Here is a 19,664-nt window from a genome sequence, read left to right as displayed (position 1 = left end):
GTGATATCTGTACACTGACTGGTGTCTCCCAGTCCCTCTCTTTCAGGGAGACATCTGTTCACTGACTAGTGTCTCACAGTCCCTCTCTTTCAGGGAGACATCTGTTCACTGACTGGTGTCTCTCAATCCCCTCTCTCTCAGGGAGATATCTGCACACTGACTGGTCTCTCTCATGCCCCTCTCTTTCAGGGTGATATCTGTACACTGACTTGTGTCTCTCAATCCACTGTCTCTCTCAGGGGGATATCTCTACACTATCTCTCAGTCCCTCTCATTCAGGGTGATATCTGTACACTGACTGGTGTCTCCCAGTCCCTCTCTTTCAGGGAGACATCTGTTCACTGACTGGTGTCTCTCAGTCCCTCTCTTTCAGGGAGAAATCTGTTCACTGACAGGTATCTCTCAGTCCCTCTCTTTCAGGGTGATATCTGTACACTGACTGGTGTCTCTCAGTCCCTCTCATTCAGGGTGATATCTGTACACTGACTGGTGTCTCCCAGTCCCCTCTCATTCATGGTGATATCTGTACACTGACTGATGTCTCTCAGTCCCTTCTCATTCAGGGTGACATCTGTACACTGACTGGTGTCTCTCAGTCCCTCTCTTTCAGGGAGACATCTGTTCACTGACTGGTGTCTCTCAGTCCCTCTCTTTCAGGGTGATATCTGTACACTGACTGGTGTCTCCCAGTCCCTCTCTTTCAGGGAGACATCTGTTCACTGACTAGTGTCTCACAATCCCTCTCTTTCAGGGAGACATCTGTTCACTGACTGGTGTCTCTCAATCCCCTCTCTCTCAGGGAGATATCTGCACACTGACTGGTCTCTCTCATGCCCCTCTCTTTCAGGGTGATATCTGTACACTGACTTGTGTCTCTCAATCCACTGTCTCTCTCAGGGGGATATCTCTACACTATCTCTCAGTCCCTCTCTTTCAGGGTGATATCTGTACACTGACTGGTGTCTCTCAGTCCCCTCTCTTTCAGGGTGATATCTGTACACTGACTGGTGTCTCTCAGTCCCCTCTCTTTCAGGGTGACATCTGTACACTGACTGGTGTCTCTCAGTCCCCTCTCTTTCAGGGTGATATCTGTACACTGACTGGTGTCTCTCAGTCCCTCACTTTCAGGGTGATATCTGTACACTGACTGGTGTCTCTCAGTCCCCTCTCTTTCAGGGTGATATCTGTACACTGACTGGTGTCTCTCAGTCCCCTCTCTTTCAGGGAGACATCTGTTCACTGACTGGTGTCTCTCAGTCCCTCACTTTCAGGGTGATATCTGTACACTGACTGGTGTCTCTCAGTCCCCTCTCTTTCAGGGTGATATCAGTACACTGACTGGTGTCTCTCAGTCCCTCTCTTTCAGGGTGATATCTGTACACTGACTTGTGTCTCTCAGTCCCCTCTCATTCAGGGTGATATCTGTTCACTGACTGGTGTCTCTCAGTCCCCTCTCATTCAGGGTGACATCTGTACACTGACTGTTGTCTCTCAGTCCCCTCTCTTTCAGGATGATATCTGTTCACTGACTGGTGTCTCTCAGTCCCTCTCATTCAAGGTGATATCTGTACACTGACTGGTGTCTCTCAGTCCCCTCTCATTCAGGGTGATATCTGTACAATGACTGGTGTCTCTCAGTCCCCTCTCATTCAGGGTGACATCTGTACACTGACTGTTGTCTCTCAGTCCCTCTCTTTCAGGGAGACATCTGTTCACTGACAGGTGTCTCTCAGTCCCTCTCTTTCAGGGTGATATCTGTACACTGACTGGTGTCTCTCAGTCCCCTCTCATTCAGGGTGATATCTGTACAATGACTGGTGTCTCTCAGTCCCTCTCTTTCAGGGTGATATCTGTACACTGACTGGTGTCTCTCAGTCCCCTCTCATTCAGGGTGATATCTGTACAATGACTGGTGTCTCTCAGTCCCTCTCTTTCAGGGTGATATCTGTTCACTGACTGGTGTCTCTCAATCCCCTCTCTTTCAGGGAGATATCTGCACACTGACTGGGCTCTCTCATGCCCCTCTCTTTCAGGGAGATAGCCGTACACTGACTGGTGTCTCTCAGTCCCTCTCTTTCAGGGTGATGTCTGTACACTGAATGGTGTCTCTCAGTCCCCTCTCTCTCCAGTGGATGTCTGCACACTGACTGGTGTCTCTCAGTCCCCTCTCATTCGGGGTGATATCTGTACACTGACTGGTGTCTCACAGTCCCCTCTCATTCAGGGTGATATCTGTTCACTGACTGGTGTCTCTCAGTCCCTTTCTTTCAGGGAGACATCTTTTCACTGACTGGTGTCTCTCAGTCCCTCTCATTCAGGGTGATATCTGTACACTGACTGGTGTCTCCCAGTCCCCTCTCATTCAGGGTGATATCTGTTCACTGACTGGTTTCTCTCAATCCCCTCTCTTTCAGGGAGATATCTGTACACTGACTGGTGTCTCTCAGTCCCTCTCTTTCAGTGAGACATCTGTTCACTGACTGGTGTCTCTCAGTCCCTCTCTTTCAGGGAGACATCTGTTCACTGACTGGTGTCTCTCAATCCCCTCTCTCTCAGAGAGATAGCTGCACACTGACTGGTCTCTCTCATTCCCCTCTCTTTCAGGGAGATAGCCGTACACTGACTGGTGTCTCTCAGTCCCTCTCTTTCAGGGTGATACCTGTACACTGAATGGTGTCTCTCAGTCCCCTCTCTCTAGGGTTGATATCTGTACACTGACTGGCATCTCTCAGTCCCGTCTCTCTCCGGTGGATGTCTTTACAGTGACTGGTGTCTCTCAGTCCCCTCTCATTCAGGGTGATATCTGTACACTGAATGGTGTCTCTCAGTCCCCTCTCTCTAGGGTTGATATCTGTACACTGACTGGCATCTCTCAGTCCCCTCTCTCTCCAGTGGATGTCTGCACACTGACTGGTGTCTCTCAGTCCCCTCTCATTCGGGGTGATATCTGTACACTGACTGATGTCTCACAGTCCCCTCTCATTCAGGGTGATATCTGTACACTGACTGGTGTCTCTCAGTCCCCTTTCATTCAGGGTGATATCTGTACACTGACTGATGTCTCTCAGTCCCTTCTCATTCAGGGTGATATCTGTACACTGACTGGTGTCTCTCAGTCCCTCTCTTTCAGGGTGATATCTGTACACTGACTGGTGTCTCTCAGTCCCTCTCTTTCAGGGTGATAACTGTACACTGATTGGTGTCTCTCAGTCCCCTCTCTTTCAGGGTGATATCTGTACACTGACTGGTGTCTCTCAGTCCCCTTTCATTCAGGGTGATATCTGTACACTGACTGATGTCTCTCAGTCCCTTCTCATTCAGGGTGACATGTGTACACTGACTGGGGTCTCACAGTCCCCTCTCATTCAGGGTGATATCTGTTCACTGACTGGTGTCTCTCAGTCCCTCTCTTTCAGGGAGACATCTTTTCACTGACTGGTGTCTCTCAGTCCCTCTCATTCAGGGTGATATCTGTACACTGACTGGTGTCTCCCAGTCCCCTCTCATTCATGGTGATATCTGTACACTGACTGATGTCTCTCAGTCCCTTCTCATTCAGGGTGACATCTGTACACTGACTGGTGTCTCTCAGTCCCTCTCTTTCAGGGTGATATCTGTTCACTGACTGGTGTCTCTCAGTCCCTCTCTTTCAGGGAGACATCTGTTCACTGACTGGTGTCTCTCAGTCCCCTCTCATTCAGGGTGATATCTGTCCACTGAATGGTGTCTCTCAGTCCCTCTCTTTCAGGGTGATATCTGTACACTGATTGATGTCTCTCAGTCCCCTCTCTCTAGGGTTGATATCTGTACACTGACTGGCATCTCTCAGTCCCCTCTCTCTCCGGTGGAAGTCTTTCCACTGACTGGTGTCTCTCAGTCCCCTCTCATTCAGGGTGATATCTGTATTCTGACTGGTGTCTCTCAGTCCCTCTCTTTCAGGGTGATATCTGTACACTGATTGATGTCTCTCAGTCCCCTTTCATTCAGGGTGATATCTGTACACTGACTGATGTCTCTCAGTCCCTTCTCATTCAGGGTGACATCTGTACACTGACTGGTGTCTCTCAGTCCCATCTCATTCAGGGTGATATCTGTGCACTGACTGTTGTCTCTCAGTCCCTCTCTTTCAGGGTGATATCTGTACACTGATTGATGTCTCTCAGTCCCCTTTCATTCAGGGTGATATCTGTACACTGACTGACCTCTCTCAGTCCCTTCTCATTCAGGGTGACATCTGTACACTGACTGGTGTCTCTCAGTCCCATCTCATTCAGGGTGATATCTGTGCACTGACTGTTGTCTCTCAGTCCCTCTCTTTCAGGGTGATATCTGTACACTGACTGGTGTCTCTCAATCCACTTTCTCTCTCAGGGGGATATCTCTACACTATCTCTCAGTCCCCTCTCTTTCAGGGTGATACCGGTACACTGACTGGTGTATCTCAATTCCCCTGTCCCTCCTCAGTGGACATTTGTACACTGACTGATGTCTCTCAGTCCCTCTCTTTCAGGGTGAAACCTGTACATTGACTGGTGTCTCTCAATCCACTTTCTCTCTCAGGGGGATATCTCTACACTGTCTCAATCCCTCTCTTTCAGGGTGATATCTGTACACTGACTTGTGTCTCCCAGTCCCCTCTCTTTCAGGGAGACATCTGTTCACTGACTGGTGTCTCCCAGTCCCCTCTCATTCAGGGTGATATCTGTTCACTGACTGGTGTATCTCAATCCCCTCTCTCTCAGAGATATAGCTGCACACTGACTGGTCTATCTCATTCCCCTCTCTTTCAGGGAGATAGCCGTACACTGACTGGTGTCTCTCAGTCCCTCTCTTTCAGGGTGATATCTGTACACTGACTGGTGTATCTCAGTCCCCTCTCTCTAGGGTTGATATCTGTACACTGACTGGCATCTCTCAGTCCCGTCTCTCTCCGGTGGATGTCTTTACACTGACTGGTGTCTCTCAGTCCCCTCTCATTCAGGGTGATATCTGTACACTGAATGGTGTCTCTCAGTCCCCTCTCTCTAGGGTTGATATCTGTACACTGACTGGCATCTCTCAGTCCCCTCTCTCTCCAGTGGATGTCTGCACACTGACTGATGTCTCTCAGTCCCTCTCTTTCAGGGTGATATCTGTACACTGATTGGTGTCTCTCAGTCCCCTCTCTTTCAGGGTGATATCTGTACACTGACTGGTGTCTCTCAGTCCCTCTCTTTCAGGGTGATATCTGTACACTGACTGATGTCTCTCAGTCCCTTCTCATTCAGGGTGACATCTGTACACTGACTGGTGTCTCTCAGTCCCATCTCATTCAGGGTGATATCTGTGCACTGACTGGTGTCTCTCAGTCCCTCGCTTTCAGGGTGAAATCTGTACACTGACTGGTGTCTCTCAATCCACTGTCTCTCTCGGGGGATATCTCTACACTGTCTCTCAATCCCTCTCTTTCAGGGTGATATCTGTACACTGACTGGTGTCTTTCAGTCCCTCACTTTCAGGGAGATATCTGTACACTGACAGGTGTCTCTCAGTCCCCTCTCATTCAGGGTGATATCTGTACAGTGACTGGTGTCTCTCAGTCCCTCTCTTTCAGCGTGATATCTGTTCACTGACTGGTGCATCTCAGTCCCTCTCATTCAGGGTGATATCTGTACACTGACTGGTGTCTCACAGTCCCCTCTCATTCAGGGTGATATCTGTTCACTGACTGGTGCCTCTCAATCCCCTGTCTCTCTCAAGAGGATATCTGTACACTGATTGGTGTCTCTCAGTCCCTCTCTTTCAGGGAGATATCTGTACACTGACTGGTGTCTCTCAGTCCCATCTCATTCAGGGTGATATCTGTACAGTGACTGGTGTCTCTCAGTCCCTCTCTTTCAGGGTGATATCTGTACACTGACTGGTGCATCTCAGTCCCTCTCATTCAGGGTGATATCTGTACACTCACTAGTGTCTCTCAGTCCCTCTCTTTCAGGGTGATATCTGTACACTGATTGGTGTCTCTCAGTCCCCTCTCTTTCAGGGTGATATCTGTACACTGACTGGTGTCTCTCAGTCCCCTTTCATTCAGGGTGATATCTGTACACTGACTGATGTCTCTCAGTCCCTTCTCATTCAGGGTGACATCTGTACACTGACTGGTGTCTCTCAGTCCCCTCTCATTCAGGGTGATATATGTTCACTGACTGGTGTCTCTCAGTCCCTCTCTTTCAGGGTGATATCTGTACACTGACTTGTGTCTCTCAATCCACTGTCTCTCTCAGGGGGATATCTCTACACTATCTCCCAGTCCCTCTCTTTCAGGGTGATATCTGTACACTGACTAGTGTCTCTCAGTCCCCTCTCCTTCAGGGTGATACCTGTACACTGACTGGTGTCTCTCAGTCCCTCACTTTCAGGGAGATATCTGTACACTGACTGGTGTCTCTCAGTCCCTCACTTTCAGGGAGATATCTGTACACTGACTGGTGTCTCTCAGTCCCCTCTCATTCAGGGTGATATATGTTCACTGACTGGTGTCTCTCAGTCCCTCTCTTTCAGGGTGATATCTGTACACTGACTTGTGTCTCTCAATCCACTGTCTCTTTCAGGGGGATATCTCTACACTATCTCCCAGTCCCTCTCTTTCAGGGTGATATCTGTACACTGACTGGTGTCTATCAGTCCCTCTCTTTCAGAGAGATATCTGTACACTGACTGGTGTAGCTCAGTCTCTCTCTCAGGGTGATATCTGTCCACCAACTGGTTTCTCTCAGTCCCTCTCTCTCAGGGTGATATCTGTACACCAACTGGTGTCTCTCAGTCCCTCTCTTTCAGGGAGATATCTGTACACTGACAGGTGTCTCTCAGTCCCCTCTCATTCAGGGTGATATCTGTGCAGTGACTGGTGTCTCTCAGTCCCTCTCTTTCAGGGTGATATCTGTACACTGACTGGTGTCTCTCAGTCCACTCTCATTCAGGGTGATATCTGTATACTGACTGGTGTCTCTCAGTCATTCTCTTTCAGGGTGATATCTGTACACTGACTGGTGCATCTCAGTCCCTCTCATTCAGGGTGATATCTGAACACTGACTGGTGTCTCTCAGTCCCTGACTTCCAGGGTGATATCTGTACACTATGTGCTGTCGCCCAGTCCCTTTCTCTCAGGCGGATATCTGTACACTGACTGGTGTCTTTCAGTCCCTCACTTTCAGGGAGATATCTTTTCACTGACTGGTGTCTCTCAGTCCCCTCCCATTCAGGGTGATATCTGTATACTGACTGGTGTCTCTCAGTCCCTCGCTTTCAGGGTGATATCTGTACACTGACTGGTGCATCTCAGTCCCTCTCATTCAGGGTGATATCTGTACACTGACTGGTCTCTCACAGTCCCCTCTCATTCAGGGTGATATCTGTACAGTGACTGGTGTCTCTCAGTCCCTCTCTTTCAGGGTGACATCTGTACACTGACTGGTGTCTCTCAGTCCCCTCTCATTCAGGGTGATATCTGTATACTGACTGGTGTCTCTCAGTCCCATCTCATTCAGGGTGATATCTGTGCACTGACTGGTGTCTCTCAGTCCCTCGCTTTCAGGGTGAAATCTGTACACTGACTGGTGTCTCTCAATCCACTGTCTCTCTCGGGGGATATCTCTACACTGTCTCTCAATCCCTCTCTTTCAGGGTGATATCTGTACACTGACTGGTGTCTTTCAGTCCCTCACTTTCAGGGAGATATCTGTACACTGACAGGTGTCTCTCAGTCCCCTCTCATTCAGGGTGATATCTGTACAGTGACTGGTGTCTCTCAGTCCCTCTCTTTCAGCGTGATATCTGTTCACTGACTGGTGCATCTCAGTCCCTCTCATTCAGGGTGATATCTGTACACTGACTGGTGTCTCACAGTCCCCTCTCATTCAGGGTGATATCTGTTCACTGACTGGTGCCTCTCAATCCCCTGTCTCTCTCAAGAGGATATCTGTACACTGATTGGTGTCTCTCAGTCCCTCTCTTTCAGGGAGATATCTGTACACTGACTGGTGTCTCTCAGTCCCATCTCATTCAGGGTGATATCTGTACAGTGACTGGTGTCTCTCAGTCCCTCTCTTTCAGGGTGATATCTGTACACTGACTGGTGCATCTCAGTCCCTCTCATTCAGGGTGATATCTGTACACTGACTAGTGTCTCTCAGTCCCTCTCTTTCAGGGTGATATCTGTACACTGATTGGTGTCTCTCAGTCCCCTCTCTTTCAGGGTGATATCTGTACACTGACTGGTGTCTCTCAGTCCCCTTTCATTCAGGGTGATATCTGTACACTGACTGATGTCTCTCAGTCCCTTCTCATTCAGGGTGACATCTGTACACTGACTGGTGTCTCTCAGTCCCCTCTCATTCAGGGTGATATATGTTCACTGACTGGTGTCTCTCAGTCCCTCTCTTTCAGGGTGATATCTGTACACTGACTTGTGTCTCTCAATCCACTGTCTCTCTCAGGGGGATATCTCTACACTATCTCCCAGTCCCTCTCTTTCAGGGTGATATCTGTACACTGACTAGTGTCTCTCAGTCCCCTCTCCTTCAGGGTGATACCTGTACACTGACTGGTGTCTCTCAGTCCCTCACTTTCAGGGAGATATCTGTACACTGACTGGTGTCTCTCAGTCCCTCACTTTCAGGGAGATATCTGTACACTGACTGGTGTCTCTCAGTCCCCTCTCATTCAGGGTGATATATGTTCACTGACTGGTGTCTCTCAGTCCCTCTCTTTCAGGGTGATATCTGTACACTGACTTGTGTCTCTCAATCCACTGTCTCTTTCAGGGGGATATCTCTACACTATCTCCCAGTCCCTCTCTTTCAGGGTGATATCTGTACACTGACTGGTGTCTATCAGTCCCTCTCTTTCAGAGAGATATCTGTACACTGACTGGTGTAGCTCAGTCTCTCTCTCAGGGTGATATCTGTCCACCAACTGGTTTCTCTCAGTCCCTCTCTCTCAGGGTGATATCTGTACACCAACTGGTGTCTCTCAGTCCCTCTCTTTCAGGGAGATATCTGTACACTGACAGGTGTCTCTCAGTCCCCTCTCATTCAGGGTGATATCTGTGCAGTGACTGGTGTCTCTCAGTCCCTCTCTTTCAGGGTGATATCTGTACACTGACTGGTGTCTCTCAGTCCACTCTCATTCAGGGTGATATCTGTATACTGACTGGTGTCTCTCAGTCATTCTCTTTCAGGGTGATATCTGTACACTGACTGGTGCATCTCAGTCCCTCTCATTCAGGGTGATATCTGAACACTGACTGGTGTCTCTCAGTCCCTGACTTCCAGGGTGATATCTGTACACTATGTGCTGTCGCCCAGTCCCTTTCTCTCAGGCGGATATCTGTACACTGACTGGTGTCTTTCAGTCCCTCACTTTCAGGGAGATATCTTTTCACTGACTGGTGTCTCTCAGTCCCCTCCCATTCAGGGTGATATCTGTATACTGACTGGTGTCTCTCAGTCCCTCGCTTTCAGGGTGATATCTGTACACTGACTGGTGCATCTCAGTCCCTCTCATTCAGGGTGATATCTGTACACTGACTGGTCTCTCACAGTCCCCTCTCATTCAGGGTGATATCTGTACAGTGACTGGTGTCTCTCAGTCCCTCTCTTTCAGGGTGACATCTGTACACTGACTGGTGTCTCTCAGTCCCCTCTCATTCAGGGTGATATCTGTATACTGACTGGTGTCTCTCAGTCCCTCTCTTTCAGGGTGATATCTGTACACTGACTGGTGCATCTCAGTCCCTCTCATTCAGGGTGATATCTGTACACTGACTGGTGTCTCCCAGTCCCCTCTCATTCAGGGTGATATCTGTACACTGACTGGTGTCTCCCAGTCCCCTCTCATTCAGGGTGATATCTGTACACTGACTGGTCTCTCACAGTCCCCTCTCATTCAGGGTGATATCTGTTCACTGACTGGTGTCTCTCAGTCCCTCTCTTTCAGGGAGACATCTTTTCACTGACTGGTGTCTCTCAGTCCCTCTCATTCAGGGTGATATCTGTTCACTGACTGGTGCATCTCAGTCCCTCTCAATCAGGGTGATATCTGTACACTGACTGGTGTCTCCCAGTCCCCTCTCCTTCAGGCTAATATCTGTTCACTGACTGGTGTCTCTCAGTCCCTCTCTTTCAGGGAGACATCTGTTCACTGACTGGTGTCTCCCAGTCCCCTCTCATTCAGGGTGATATCTGTTCACTGACTGGTGTCTCTCAGTCCCTCTCCTTCAGGGAGACATCTGTTCACTGACTGGTGTCTCTCAGTCCCATCTCATTCAGGGTTAAATCTGTACACTGACTGGTGTCTCTCAATCCACTGTCTCTCTCAGGGGGATATCTCTACACTGTCTCTCAATCCCTCTCTTTCAGGGTGATATCTGTACACTGTGTGCTGTCGCCCAGTCCCTTTCTATCAGGCGGATAGCTGTACACTGACTGGTGTCTTTCAGTCCCTCACTTTCAGGGAGATATCTGTACAGTGACTGGCGTCTCTCAGTCCCTCACTTTCAGGGAGATATCTGTACACTGACTGGTGTCTCTCAGTCCCTCTCTTTCAGGGTGATATCTGTACACTGACTGGTGTCTCTCAGTCCCCTCTCATTCAGGGTGATATCTGTATACTGACTGGTGTCTCTCAGTCCCCTCTCATTCAGGGTGATATCTGTATACTGACTGGTGTCTCTCAGTCCCTCTCTTTCAGGGTGATATCTGTACACTGACTGGTGTCTCTCAGTCCCCTCTCATTCAGGGTGATATCTGTATACTGACTGGTGTCTCTCAGTCCCCTCTCATTCAGGGTGATATCTGTATACTGACTGGTGTCTCTCAGTCCCTCTCTTTCAGGGTGATATCTGTACACTGACTGGTGCATCTCAGTCCCTCTCATTCAGGGTGATATCTGTACACTGACTGGTGTCTCCCAGTCCCCTCTCAATCAGGGTGATATCTGTACACTGACTGGTGTCTCCCAGTCCCCTCTCATTCAGGGTGATATCTGTTCACTGACTGGTGTCTCTCAGTCCCTCTCTTTCAGGGTGATATCTGTACAGTGACTGGTGCTTCTCAGTCCCTCTCATTCAGGGTGATATCTGTACACTGACTGGTGCATCTCAGTCCCTCTCATTCAGGGTGATATCTGTACACTGACTGGTGTCTCCCAGTCCCCTCTCATTCAGGGTGATATCTGTTCACTGACTGGTGTCTCTCAGTCCCTCTCTTTCAGGGTGATATCTGTACACTGACTGGTGTCTCTCAGTCCCCTCTCATTCAGGGTGATATCTGTACACTGACTGGTGTCTCTCAGTCCCTCTCTTTCAGGGTGATATCTGTACACTGACTGGTGTCTCTCAGTCCCATCTCATTCAGGGTGAAAACTGTACACTGACTGGTGTCTCTCAATCCACTGTCTCTCTCAGGGGGATATCTCTACACTGTCTCTCAATCCCTCTCTTTCAGGGTGATATCTGTACACTGTGTGCTGTCGCCCAGTCCCTTTCTCTCAGGCGGATATCTGTACACTGACTGGTGTCTTTCAGTCCCTCACTTTCAGGGAGATATCTGTACACTGACTGGTGTCTCTCAGTCCCTCTCTTTCAGGGTGATATCTGTACACTGACTGGTGTCTCTCAGTCCCCTCTCATTCAGGGTGATATCTGTACACTGACTGGTGTCTCTCAGTCCCTCTCTTTCAGGGTGATATCTGTTCACTGACTGGTGTCTCTCAGTCACTCTCTTTCAGGGAGACATCTTTTCACTGACTGGTGTCTCACAGTCCCCTCTCATTCAGGGTGATATCTGTTCACTGACTGGTGTCTCTCAGTCACTCTCTTTCAGGGAGACATCTTTTCACTGACTGGTGTCTCTCAGTCCCTCTCATTCAGGGTGATATCTGTACACTGACTGGTGTCTCCCAGTCCTCTCTCATTCAGGGTGATATCTGTTCACTGACTGGTGTCTCTCAGTCCCCTCTCTTTCAGGGTGATATCTGTATACTGACTGGTGTCACTCAGTCATTCTCTTTCAGGGTGATATCTGTACACTGACTGGTGTCTCTCAGTCCCCTCTCTTTCAGGGTGATATCTGTATGCTGACTGGTGTCTCTCAGTCATTCTCTTTCAGGGTGATATCTGTACACTGACTGGTGTCTCTCAGTCCCTCTCTTTCAGGGTGATATCTGTACACTGTGTGCTGTCGTCCAGTCCCTTTCTCTCAGGCGGATATCTGTACACTGACTGGTGTCTCTCAGTCCCCTCTCTTTCAGGGTGATATCTGTATGCTGACTGGTGTCTTTCAGTCCCTCACTTTCAGGGAGACATCTGTACACTGACTGGTGTCTCTCAGTCCCTCTCATTCAGGGTGATATCTGTACAGTGACTGGTGTCTCTCAGTCCCTCTCTTTCAGGGTGATATCTGTACACTGACTGATGCATCTCAGTCCCTCTCATTCAGGGTGATATCTGTACACTGACTGGTGTCTCCCAGTCCCCTCTCATTCAGGGTGATATCTCTTCACTGACTGGTGTCTCTCAGTCCCTCTCTTTCAGGGTGATATCTGTACACTGACTGGTGTCTCTCAGTCCCCTTTCATTCAGGGTGATATCTGTACACTGACTGATGTCTCTCAGTCCCTTCTCATTCAGGGTGATATCTGTACACTGACTGGTGTCTCTCAGTCATTCTCTTTCAGGGTGATATCTGTACACTGACTGGTGCATCTCAGTCCCTCTCTTTCAGGGTGATTTCTGTACACTGTGTGCTGTCGCCCAGTCCCTTTCTCTCAGGCGGATATCTGTTCACTGACTGGTGTCTTTCAGTCCCTCACTTTCAGGGAGATATCTGTACACTGATTGGTGTCTCTCAGTCCCCTCTCTTTCAGGGTGATATCTGTACACTGACTGGTGTCTCTCGGTCCCCTTTCATTCAGGGTGATATCTGTACACTGACTGATGTCTCTCAGTCCCTTCTCATTCAGGGTGATATCTGTACACTGACTAGTGTCTCTCAGTCCCTCTCTTTCAGGGTGATATCTGTACACTGACTGGTGTCTCTCAGTCCCTCTCTTTCAGGGTGATATCTGTACACTGATTGGTGTCTCTCAGTCCCCTCTTTTTCAGGGTGATATCTGTACACTGACTGGTGTCTCTCAGTCCCCTTTCATTCAGGGTGATATCTGTACACTGACTGATGTCTCTCAGTCCCTTCTCATTCAGGGTGACATCTGTACACTGACTGGTGTCTCACAGTCCCCTCTCATTCAGGGTGATATCTGTTCACTGACTGTTGTCTCTCAGTCCCTCTCTTTCAGGGAGACATCTTTTCACTGACTGGTGTCTCTCAGTCCCTCTCTTTCAGGGAGACATCTTTTCACTGACTGGTGTCTCTCAGTCCCTCTCATTCAGGGTGATATCTGTACACTGACTGGTGTCTCCCAGTCCCCTCTCATTCCGGGTGATATCTGTTCACTGACTGGTGTCTTTCAGTCCCTCTCTTTCAGGGAGACATCTGTTCACTGACTGGTGTCTCCTCGTCCCCTCTCATTCAGGGTGATATCTGTTCACTGACTGGTGTCTCTCAGTCCCTCTCTTTCAGGGTGATATCTGTACACTGACTGGTGTCTCCCAGTCCCTCTCTTTCAGGGAGACATCTGTTCACTGACTGGTGTCTCACAGTCCCTCTCTTTCAGGGAGACATCTGTTCACTGACTGGTGTCTCACAGTCCCTCTCTTTCAGGGAGACATCTGTTCACTGACTGGTGTCTCTCAATCCCCTTTATCTCAGGGAGATATCTGCACACTGACTGGTCTCTCTCATGCCCCTCTCTTTCAGGGTGATATCTGTACACTGACTTGTGTCTCTCAATCCACTGTCTCTCTCAGGGGGATATCTCTACACTATCTCTCAGTCCCTCTCTGTCAGGGTGATATCTGTACACTGACTAGTGTCTCTCAGTCCCTCTCTTTCAGGGTGATATCTGTACACTGACTTGTGTCTCTCAATCCACTGTCTCTCTCAGGGGGATATCTCTACACTATCTCTCAGTCCCTCTCTGTCAGGGTGATATCTTTTCACTGACTGGTGTCTCTCAGTCCCTCTCATTCAGGGTGATATCTGTACACTGACTGGTGTCTCCCAGTCCTCTCTCATTCAGGGTGATATCTGTTCACTGACTGGTGCATCTCAGTCCCTCTCATTCAGGGTGATATCTGTACACTGACTGTTGTCTCCCTGTCCCCTCTCATTCAGGGTGATATCTGTTCACTGACTGGTGTCTCTCAATCCCCTCTCTCAGGGAGATAGCTGCATACTGACTGGTGTCTCTCAATCCCCTCTCTTTCAGGGAGATAGCCGTACACTGACTGGTGTCTCTCAGTCCCTCTCTTTCAGGGAGACATCTGTTCACTGACTGGTGTCTCTCAGTCCCTCTCTTTCAGGGAGACATCTGTTCACTGACTGGTGTCTCTCAATCCCCTCTCTCTCATGGAGATAGCTGCACACTGACTGGTCTCTCTCATTCCCCTCTCTTTCAGGGAGATAGCCGTACACTGACTGGTGTCTCTCAGTCCCTCTCTTTCAGGGTGATATCTGTGCACTGAATGGTGTCTCTCAGTCCCCTCTCTCTCCGGTGGATGTCTTTACACTGACTGGTGTCTCTCAGTCCCCTCTCATTCAGGGTGATATCTGTACACTGACTGGTGTCTCTCAGTCCCTCTCTTTCAGGGTGATATCTGTACACTTACTGGTGTCTATCAGTCCCTCTCTTTCAGGGTGATATCTGTACACTGATTGGTGTCTCTCAGTCCCCTCTCTTTCAGGGTGATATCTGTACACTGACTGATGTCTCTCAGTCCCTTTTCATTCAGGGTGACATCTGTACACTGATTGGTGTCTCTCAGTCCCATCTCATTCAGGGTGATATCTGTGCACTGACTGGTGTCTCTCAGTCCCCTTTCATTCAGGGTGATATCGGTACACTGACTGATGTCTCTCAGTCCCTTTTCATTCAGGGTGACATCTGTACACTGACTGGTGTCTCTCAGTCCCATCTCATTCAGGGTGATATCTGTGCACTGACTGGTGTCTCTCAGTCCCTCTCTTTCAGGGTGATATCTGTACACTGACTTGTGTCTCTCAATCCACTGTCTCTCTCAGGGGGATATCTCTACACTATCTCTCAGTCCCTCTCTTTCAGGGTGATATCTGTACACTGACTGGTGTCTCTCAGTCCCCTCTCCTTCAGGGTGATAACTGTACACTGACTGGTGTATCTCAATTCCCCTGTCCCTCCTCAGGGGACATTTGTACACTGACTGATGTCACTCAGTCCCTCTCTTTCAGGGTGAAATCTGTACACTGACTGGTGTCTCTCAATCCACTTTCTCTCTCAGGGGGATATCTCTACACTGTCTCTCAATCCCTCTCTTTCAGAGTGATATCGATACACTGACTGGTGCCTCTCAATCCCCTGTCTCTCTCAAGAGGATATCTTTACACTATGTGCTGTCGCCCAGTCCCTTTCTCTCAGGTGGATATCTGTACACTGACTGGTGTATCTCAGTCGCCTGTCTCTCTCAGGTGGTTATCTGTGCACAGTCCCTCAGCCCGTCAATTTCAGGGAGATATCTGTACACTGACTGCTGTCACTCAGTCTCTCTCTCAGGGTGATATCTGTACACCAACTGGTGTCTCTCAGTCCCTCTCTTTCAGGGAGATATCTGTACACTGACAGGTGTCGCTCAGTCGTCTGTCTCTCTCAGGTGGATATCTGTCCACAGTCCCTCAGCCCGTCAATTTCAGGGAGATATCTGTACACTGACTGGTGTCTCTCAGTCCCTCTCTTTCAGGGTGATATCTGTCCACTGACTGGTGTCTCTCAGTCCCCTCTCATTCAGGGTGATATCTGTACACTGACTGGTGTCTCAGTTCCATCTTTCGGGGTGATATCTGTACACTGACTGGTGTCTCTCAGCTCCCTCTCTTTCAGGGTGATATCTATACACGGACTGGTGTCTCTCAATCCCCCATCTCTCTCAGGGGGATATTTGTACACTGACTGGTGTCTGTCCGTCCCCTCTCTCTCAGGGAGATATCGGTACACTGACTGGTGTCTCTCAGTCCCCTCTCTCTCGGGGGATATTTGTACACTGACTGATGTCTCTCAGTCCCTCTCTCACAGGTGGAAAAACTGTACACTGACTGGTGTCTCTCCATCCCCTCTCATTCAGGGTGATATCTGTACAGTGACTGGTGTCTCTCAGTCCCCTCTCTCTCAGGGAGATAGCTGTACACTGACTGATGACTCTCAATCCCCTCTCTCATGGGGTGATAGCTGCACACTGACTGGTGTCTCTCAATCCCCTGTCTTTCAGGGTGATATCTGTACACTGACTGGTGTCTCTCAATCCCCTCTCTTTCAGGGAGATATTTGCACACTGACTGCTGTCTCTCAGCCTGTCTCTCTCAGGGAGATAGTGAATTTAGGGAGTTAGGCAGAAGTTTAAAAAGCAGGACCTCAAGGGTTGTAATCTCAGGATTATTCCCTGTGCCACGTGCTAGTGATGGTAGGAATACGAGGATAAGGCAAATGAATGCGTGGCTAAAGAGCTGGGAGGGCTTCAGCTACTTGGATCATTGGGATCTCTTCTGGTGCAGAGCTGACCTGTACAAGAGGGACAGGTTGCATCTAAACTGGAGGGGGACCAATATCCATGCAGGAAGGTATGTCTTTGGTTGTAGGAGGAAACCGGAGCACTTGGCGGAAACCCACACAGTCACAGGGAGAACTTCCAAACTCCGCACAGGTAGTACCCAGAACTGAACTCAGGTAGCTGGAGCTGTGAGGCTGTGGTGCTAACCACTGTGCCACCCCATGTCTGTTTTCCATGGTAGGGGTTACTAAAACTAGACGGCATAGATTTAAGGTGAAATGGAGGAAGTTTAAAGGGGGTCAAAGGAGTAATTTTTCACACGGATAATAGTGGGTATCTGGAATGAGCTGCCAGAGGAGGTGGTGGAGGCAGGAACAGTTGCAACATTTAAGAGGTATCTGAGCAGGTACTTGAATGAGCAAGGCATAGAGGGATATGGAATTAATGCAGGCAGGTGGGATTAGTATAGATAGGCCTTATGGTCAGCATGAATGCGGTGGGCTGAAGGGCCTGTTACTATGCTGTATGATTCTATGACTCTATATCCGTACACTGACTGATGTCTCTCAGTCCCTCTCTCTCATGGGGAAATCTGCACTAGTGTCTTTCAGTCCCCTGTCTCTCTCAGTGGGTTATCTGTACACTGACAGATGTCTCTCAATCCCTTTCTCTCTCTCAGGGTGATATCGCTACACTGACTGATGTCTCTCAGTCCCTCTCTCTCATGGGGAAATCTGCACTAGTGTCTTTCAGTCCCCTGTCTCTCTCAGTGGGTTATCTGTACACTGACAGATGTCTCTCAATCCCTTTCTCTCTCTCAGGGTGATATCGCTACACTGACTGATGTCTCTCAGTCCCTCTCTCTCATGGGGAAATCTGCACTAGTGTCTTTCAGTCCCCTGTCTCTCTCAGGAGGTTATCTGTACACTGACTGCTGTCTCTCAATCCCCCCTCAGGGAGATAGCCAGCTGCCGCAGCTTGGCAAAGGACTTGTTTTGTGAAGCAACAGCAGGGGGAGTCCAGGCACCGAGGGAGGATCAGTGAAATATGAGGCTGGGAGTCACTGGGCAAGTGGATGGGAGCCTGGGTAACTGATCCTCAGGGAGAGGGGAAGAGGCAAGAGAAATGATTGGAATAAGCAGAGAGGATCCTATGCTAAACCTGGCGGCACACATGGCCAGGTGTGTGGAGCAAGGGATGGTTCAGAACAAATCATCCCACCGGGCTGTACCTCAATAGCTGCTGATTAAGAACAGGAGTGAGCCTTATTGTATCACACCCTTAACACTCAGCCACTCTCATTGGTAGAATGAGGCTTATTGGTACATTTCCTGGATGAGGAGCAATTCGCAGCTCCTGCTCGGACTCCTCGTTTGCAGGAGTATCTGAGCGGTAGCTGGATCCTTCTGACAACCTGAATCGAGAACCCTGAGAGACGCCTACAGAATATCCCGGAGCCCGGCGTTAGTAAACCCCGGATTCCGGAAACCCCGGTCTCAGTTAATACAGGATTCAATAAACTCTGGACTCAGTAAATACAGGATTCAATAAACTCTGGACTCAGTAAATACAGGATTCAATAAACTCTGGACTCAGTAAATACAGGATTCAATAAACTCTGGACTCAGTAAATACAGGATTCAATAAACTCTGGACTCAGTAAATACCGGACTCAGTAAATACCGGACTCAGTAAATACAGGATTCAATAAATTCTGGACTCAGTAAATACAGGATTCAATAAACTCTGGACTCAGTAAATACAGGATTCAATAAACTCTGGACTCAGTAAATACAGGATTCAATAAACTCTGGACTCAGTAAATACAGGATTCAATAAATTCTGGACTCAGTAAATACAGGATTCAATAAACTCTGGACTCAGTAAATACAGGATTCAATAAACTCTGGACTCAGTAAATACCGGACTCAGTAAATACAGGATTCAATAAATTCTGGACTCAGTAAATACCGGACTCAGTAAATATTGGATTCCGTAAACACCGACTCAGTAAACCCCAGACTCCGTAAATACAGAACTCAATAAACGCTAAGCTCAGTAAACAGCGGGCTTAGCAAATGCTAGGCTGTCCGAGATGGGCTCCTCGCAATTCAATTCGAGACTGTAATGACCCTTCCGAGCTGTGATCAGCTGAAAGAAAAGGGAATCCCTGCCTCTGAGCTAACTGTCAACCTTGCAGCTGGGATTAATTTCACAAACCGGGGCGACTCACGCTCAGCTGCAAACACAGCCCGGAGCCAGGCGGGGTCCGGCTCTTCGCACTGAGTGAGACAGGAAGGGGAGTGGAAAGACTCACCTTGTATGGAGGAGGATGCTCCAGGTCCTGGGTCGTTGCACACAGCAGGATGATGCCCAGTACTCCCAAAATGCCGAGTGCCACTGAAATGAGGAGGTGATAGATGCTAGGCATGGCCAAGTTCAGGTACAAAGTGGTGGTGCAGACACAGAGAGCCGGGCTGCTGCTGACTGTAGATAGGAGTCACAGAGAGAGCTGGATGTTTTTAAGCGATAAAGGGATTGGTTGTCGCTCTGCTGGAAATGTAGGGCACTCCTAGTGTGCTACTCGCCGGTACCCCGGAACTGCGGCGACACTGGCTGTCTGAGCGTGAGAGCAAAGCAGCAACCAGCTCGGCCCTCGCACCCGCACTGCCCTGCCCTGCCCTGCCCTATGCCAGCCTGAACGGCCAGCTCCGGACAGCCGCTGGAGCAGCACCAAGTTGCCGCTCATTACATATCTGCTCAAGCTGACAAGCCTCTGCACGGTCCGCCCCAAGAGCCCAAGGCATAAACACATAAATCGCCTTTCAAGCAGCAAGTTGTGTCTATCATCCCGGCTGCAAGTGGCGACCTGCCCTCCCGTGTACTTGCTTATCATTCACTGCCTCAGAGGAACAGTACTGAGGGAGTGCTGCACTGTCGGAGGGTCAGTACTGAGGGAGTGCTGCACTGTCGGAGGGTCAGTACTGAGGG

The 19,664-nt window shown here is 49.2% G+C and overlaps 1 protein-coding gene across 1 annotated transcript in view; it reads right to left on the bottom strand.

Annotated features, from left to right (window-relative positions):
- Positions 1-19,459, bottom strand: part of LOC137359019 (ectonucleoside triphosphate diphosphohydrolase 2-like) — a 106,344-nt gene extending 86,885 nt beyond the window's left edge. Inside the window, exon 1 of the mRNA XM_068025159.1 lies at positions 18,991-19,459. Coding sequence (XP_067881260.1) covers positions 18,991-19,104 — 114 coding nt within the window. The 5' untranslated portion in view covers positions 19,105-19,459. The remainder of the gene's footprint in view (positions 1-18,990) is intronic.
- Between the last annotated feature and the right edge of the window lie 205 nt (positions 19,460-19,664).

Source organism: Heterodontus francisci, unplaced genomic scaffold, assembly GCF_036365525.1.
Source record: "Heterodontus francisci isolate sHetFra1 unplaced genomic scaffold, sHetFra1.hap1 HAP1_SCAFFOLD_773, whole genome shotgun sequence".
Taxonomy (NCBI): Eukaryota; Metazoa; Chordata; class Chondrichthyes; order Heterodontiformes; family Heterodontidae; genus Heterodontus; species Heterodontus francisci.
Note: the sequence above shows the minus strand (reverse complement) of the source record. Positions and strands in the feature narration are given on the sequence as shown.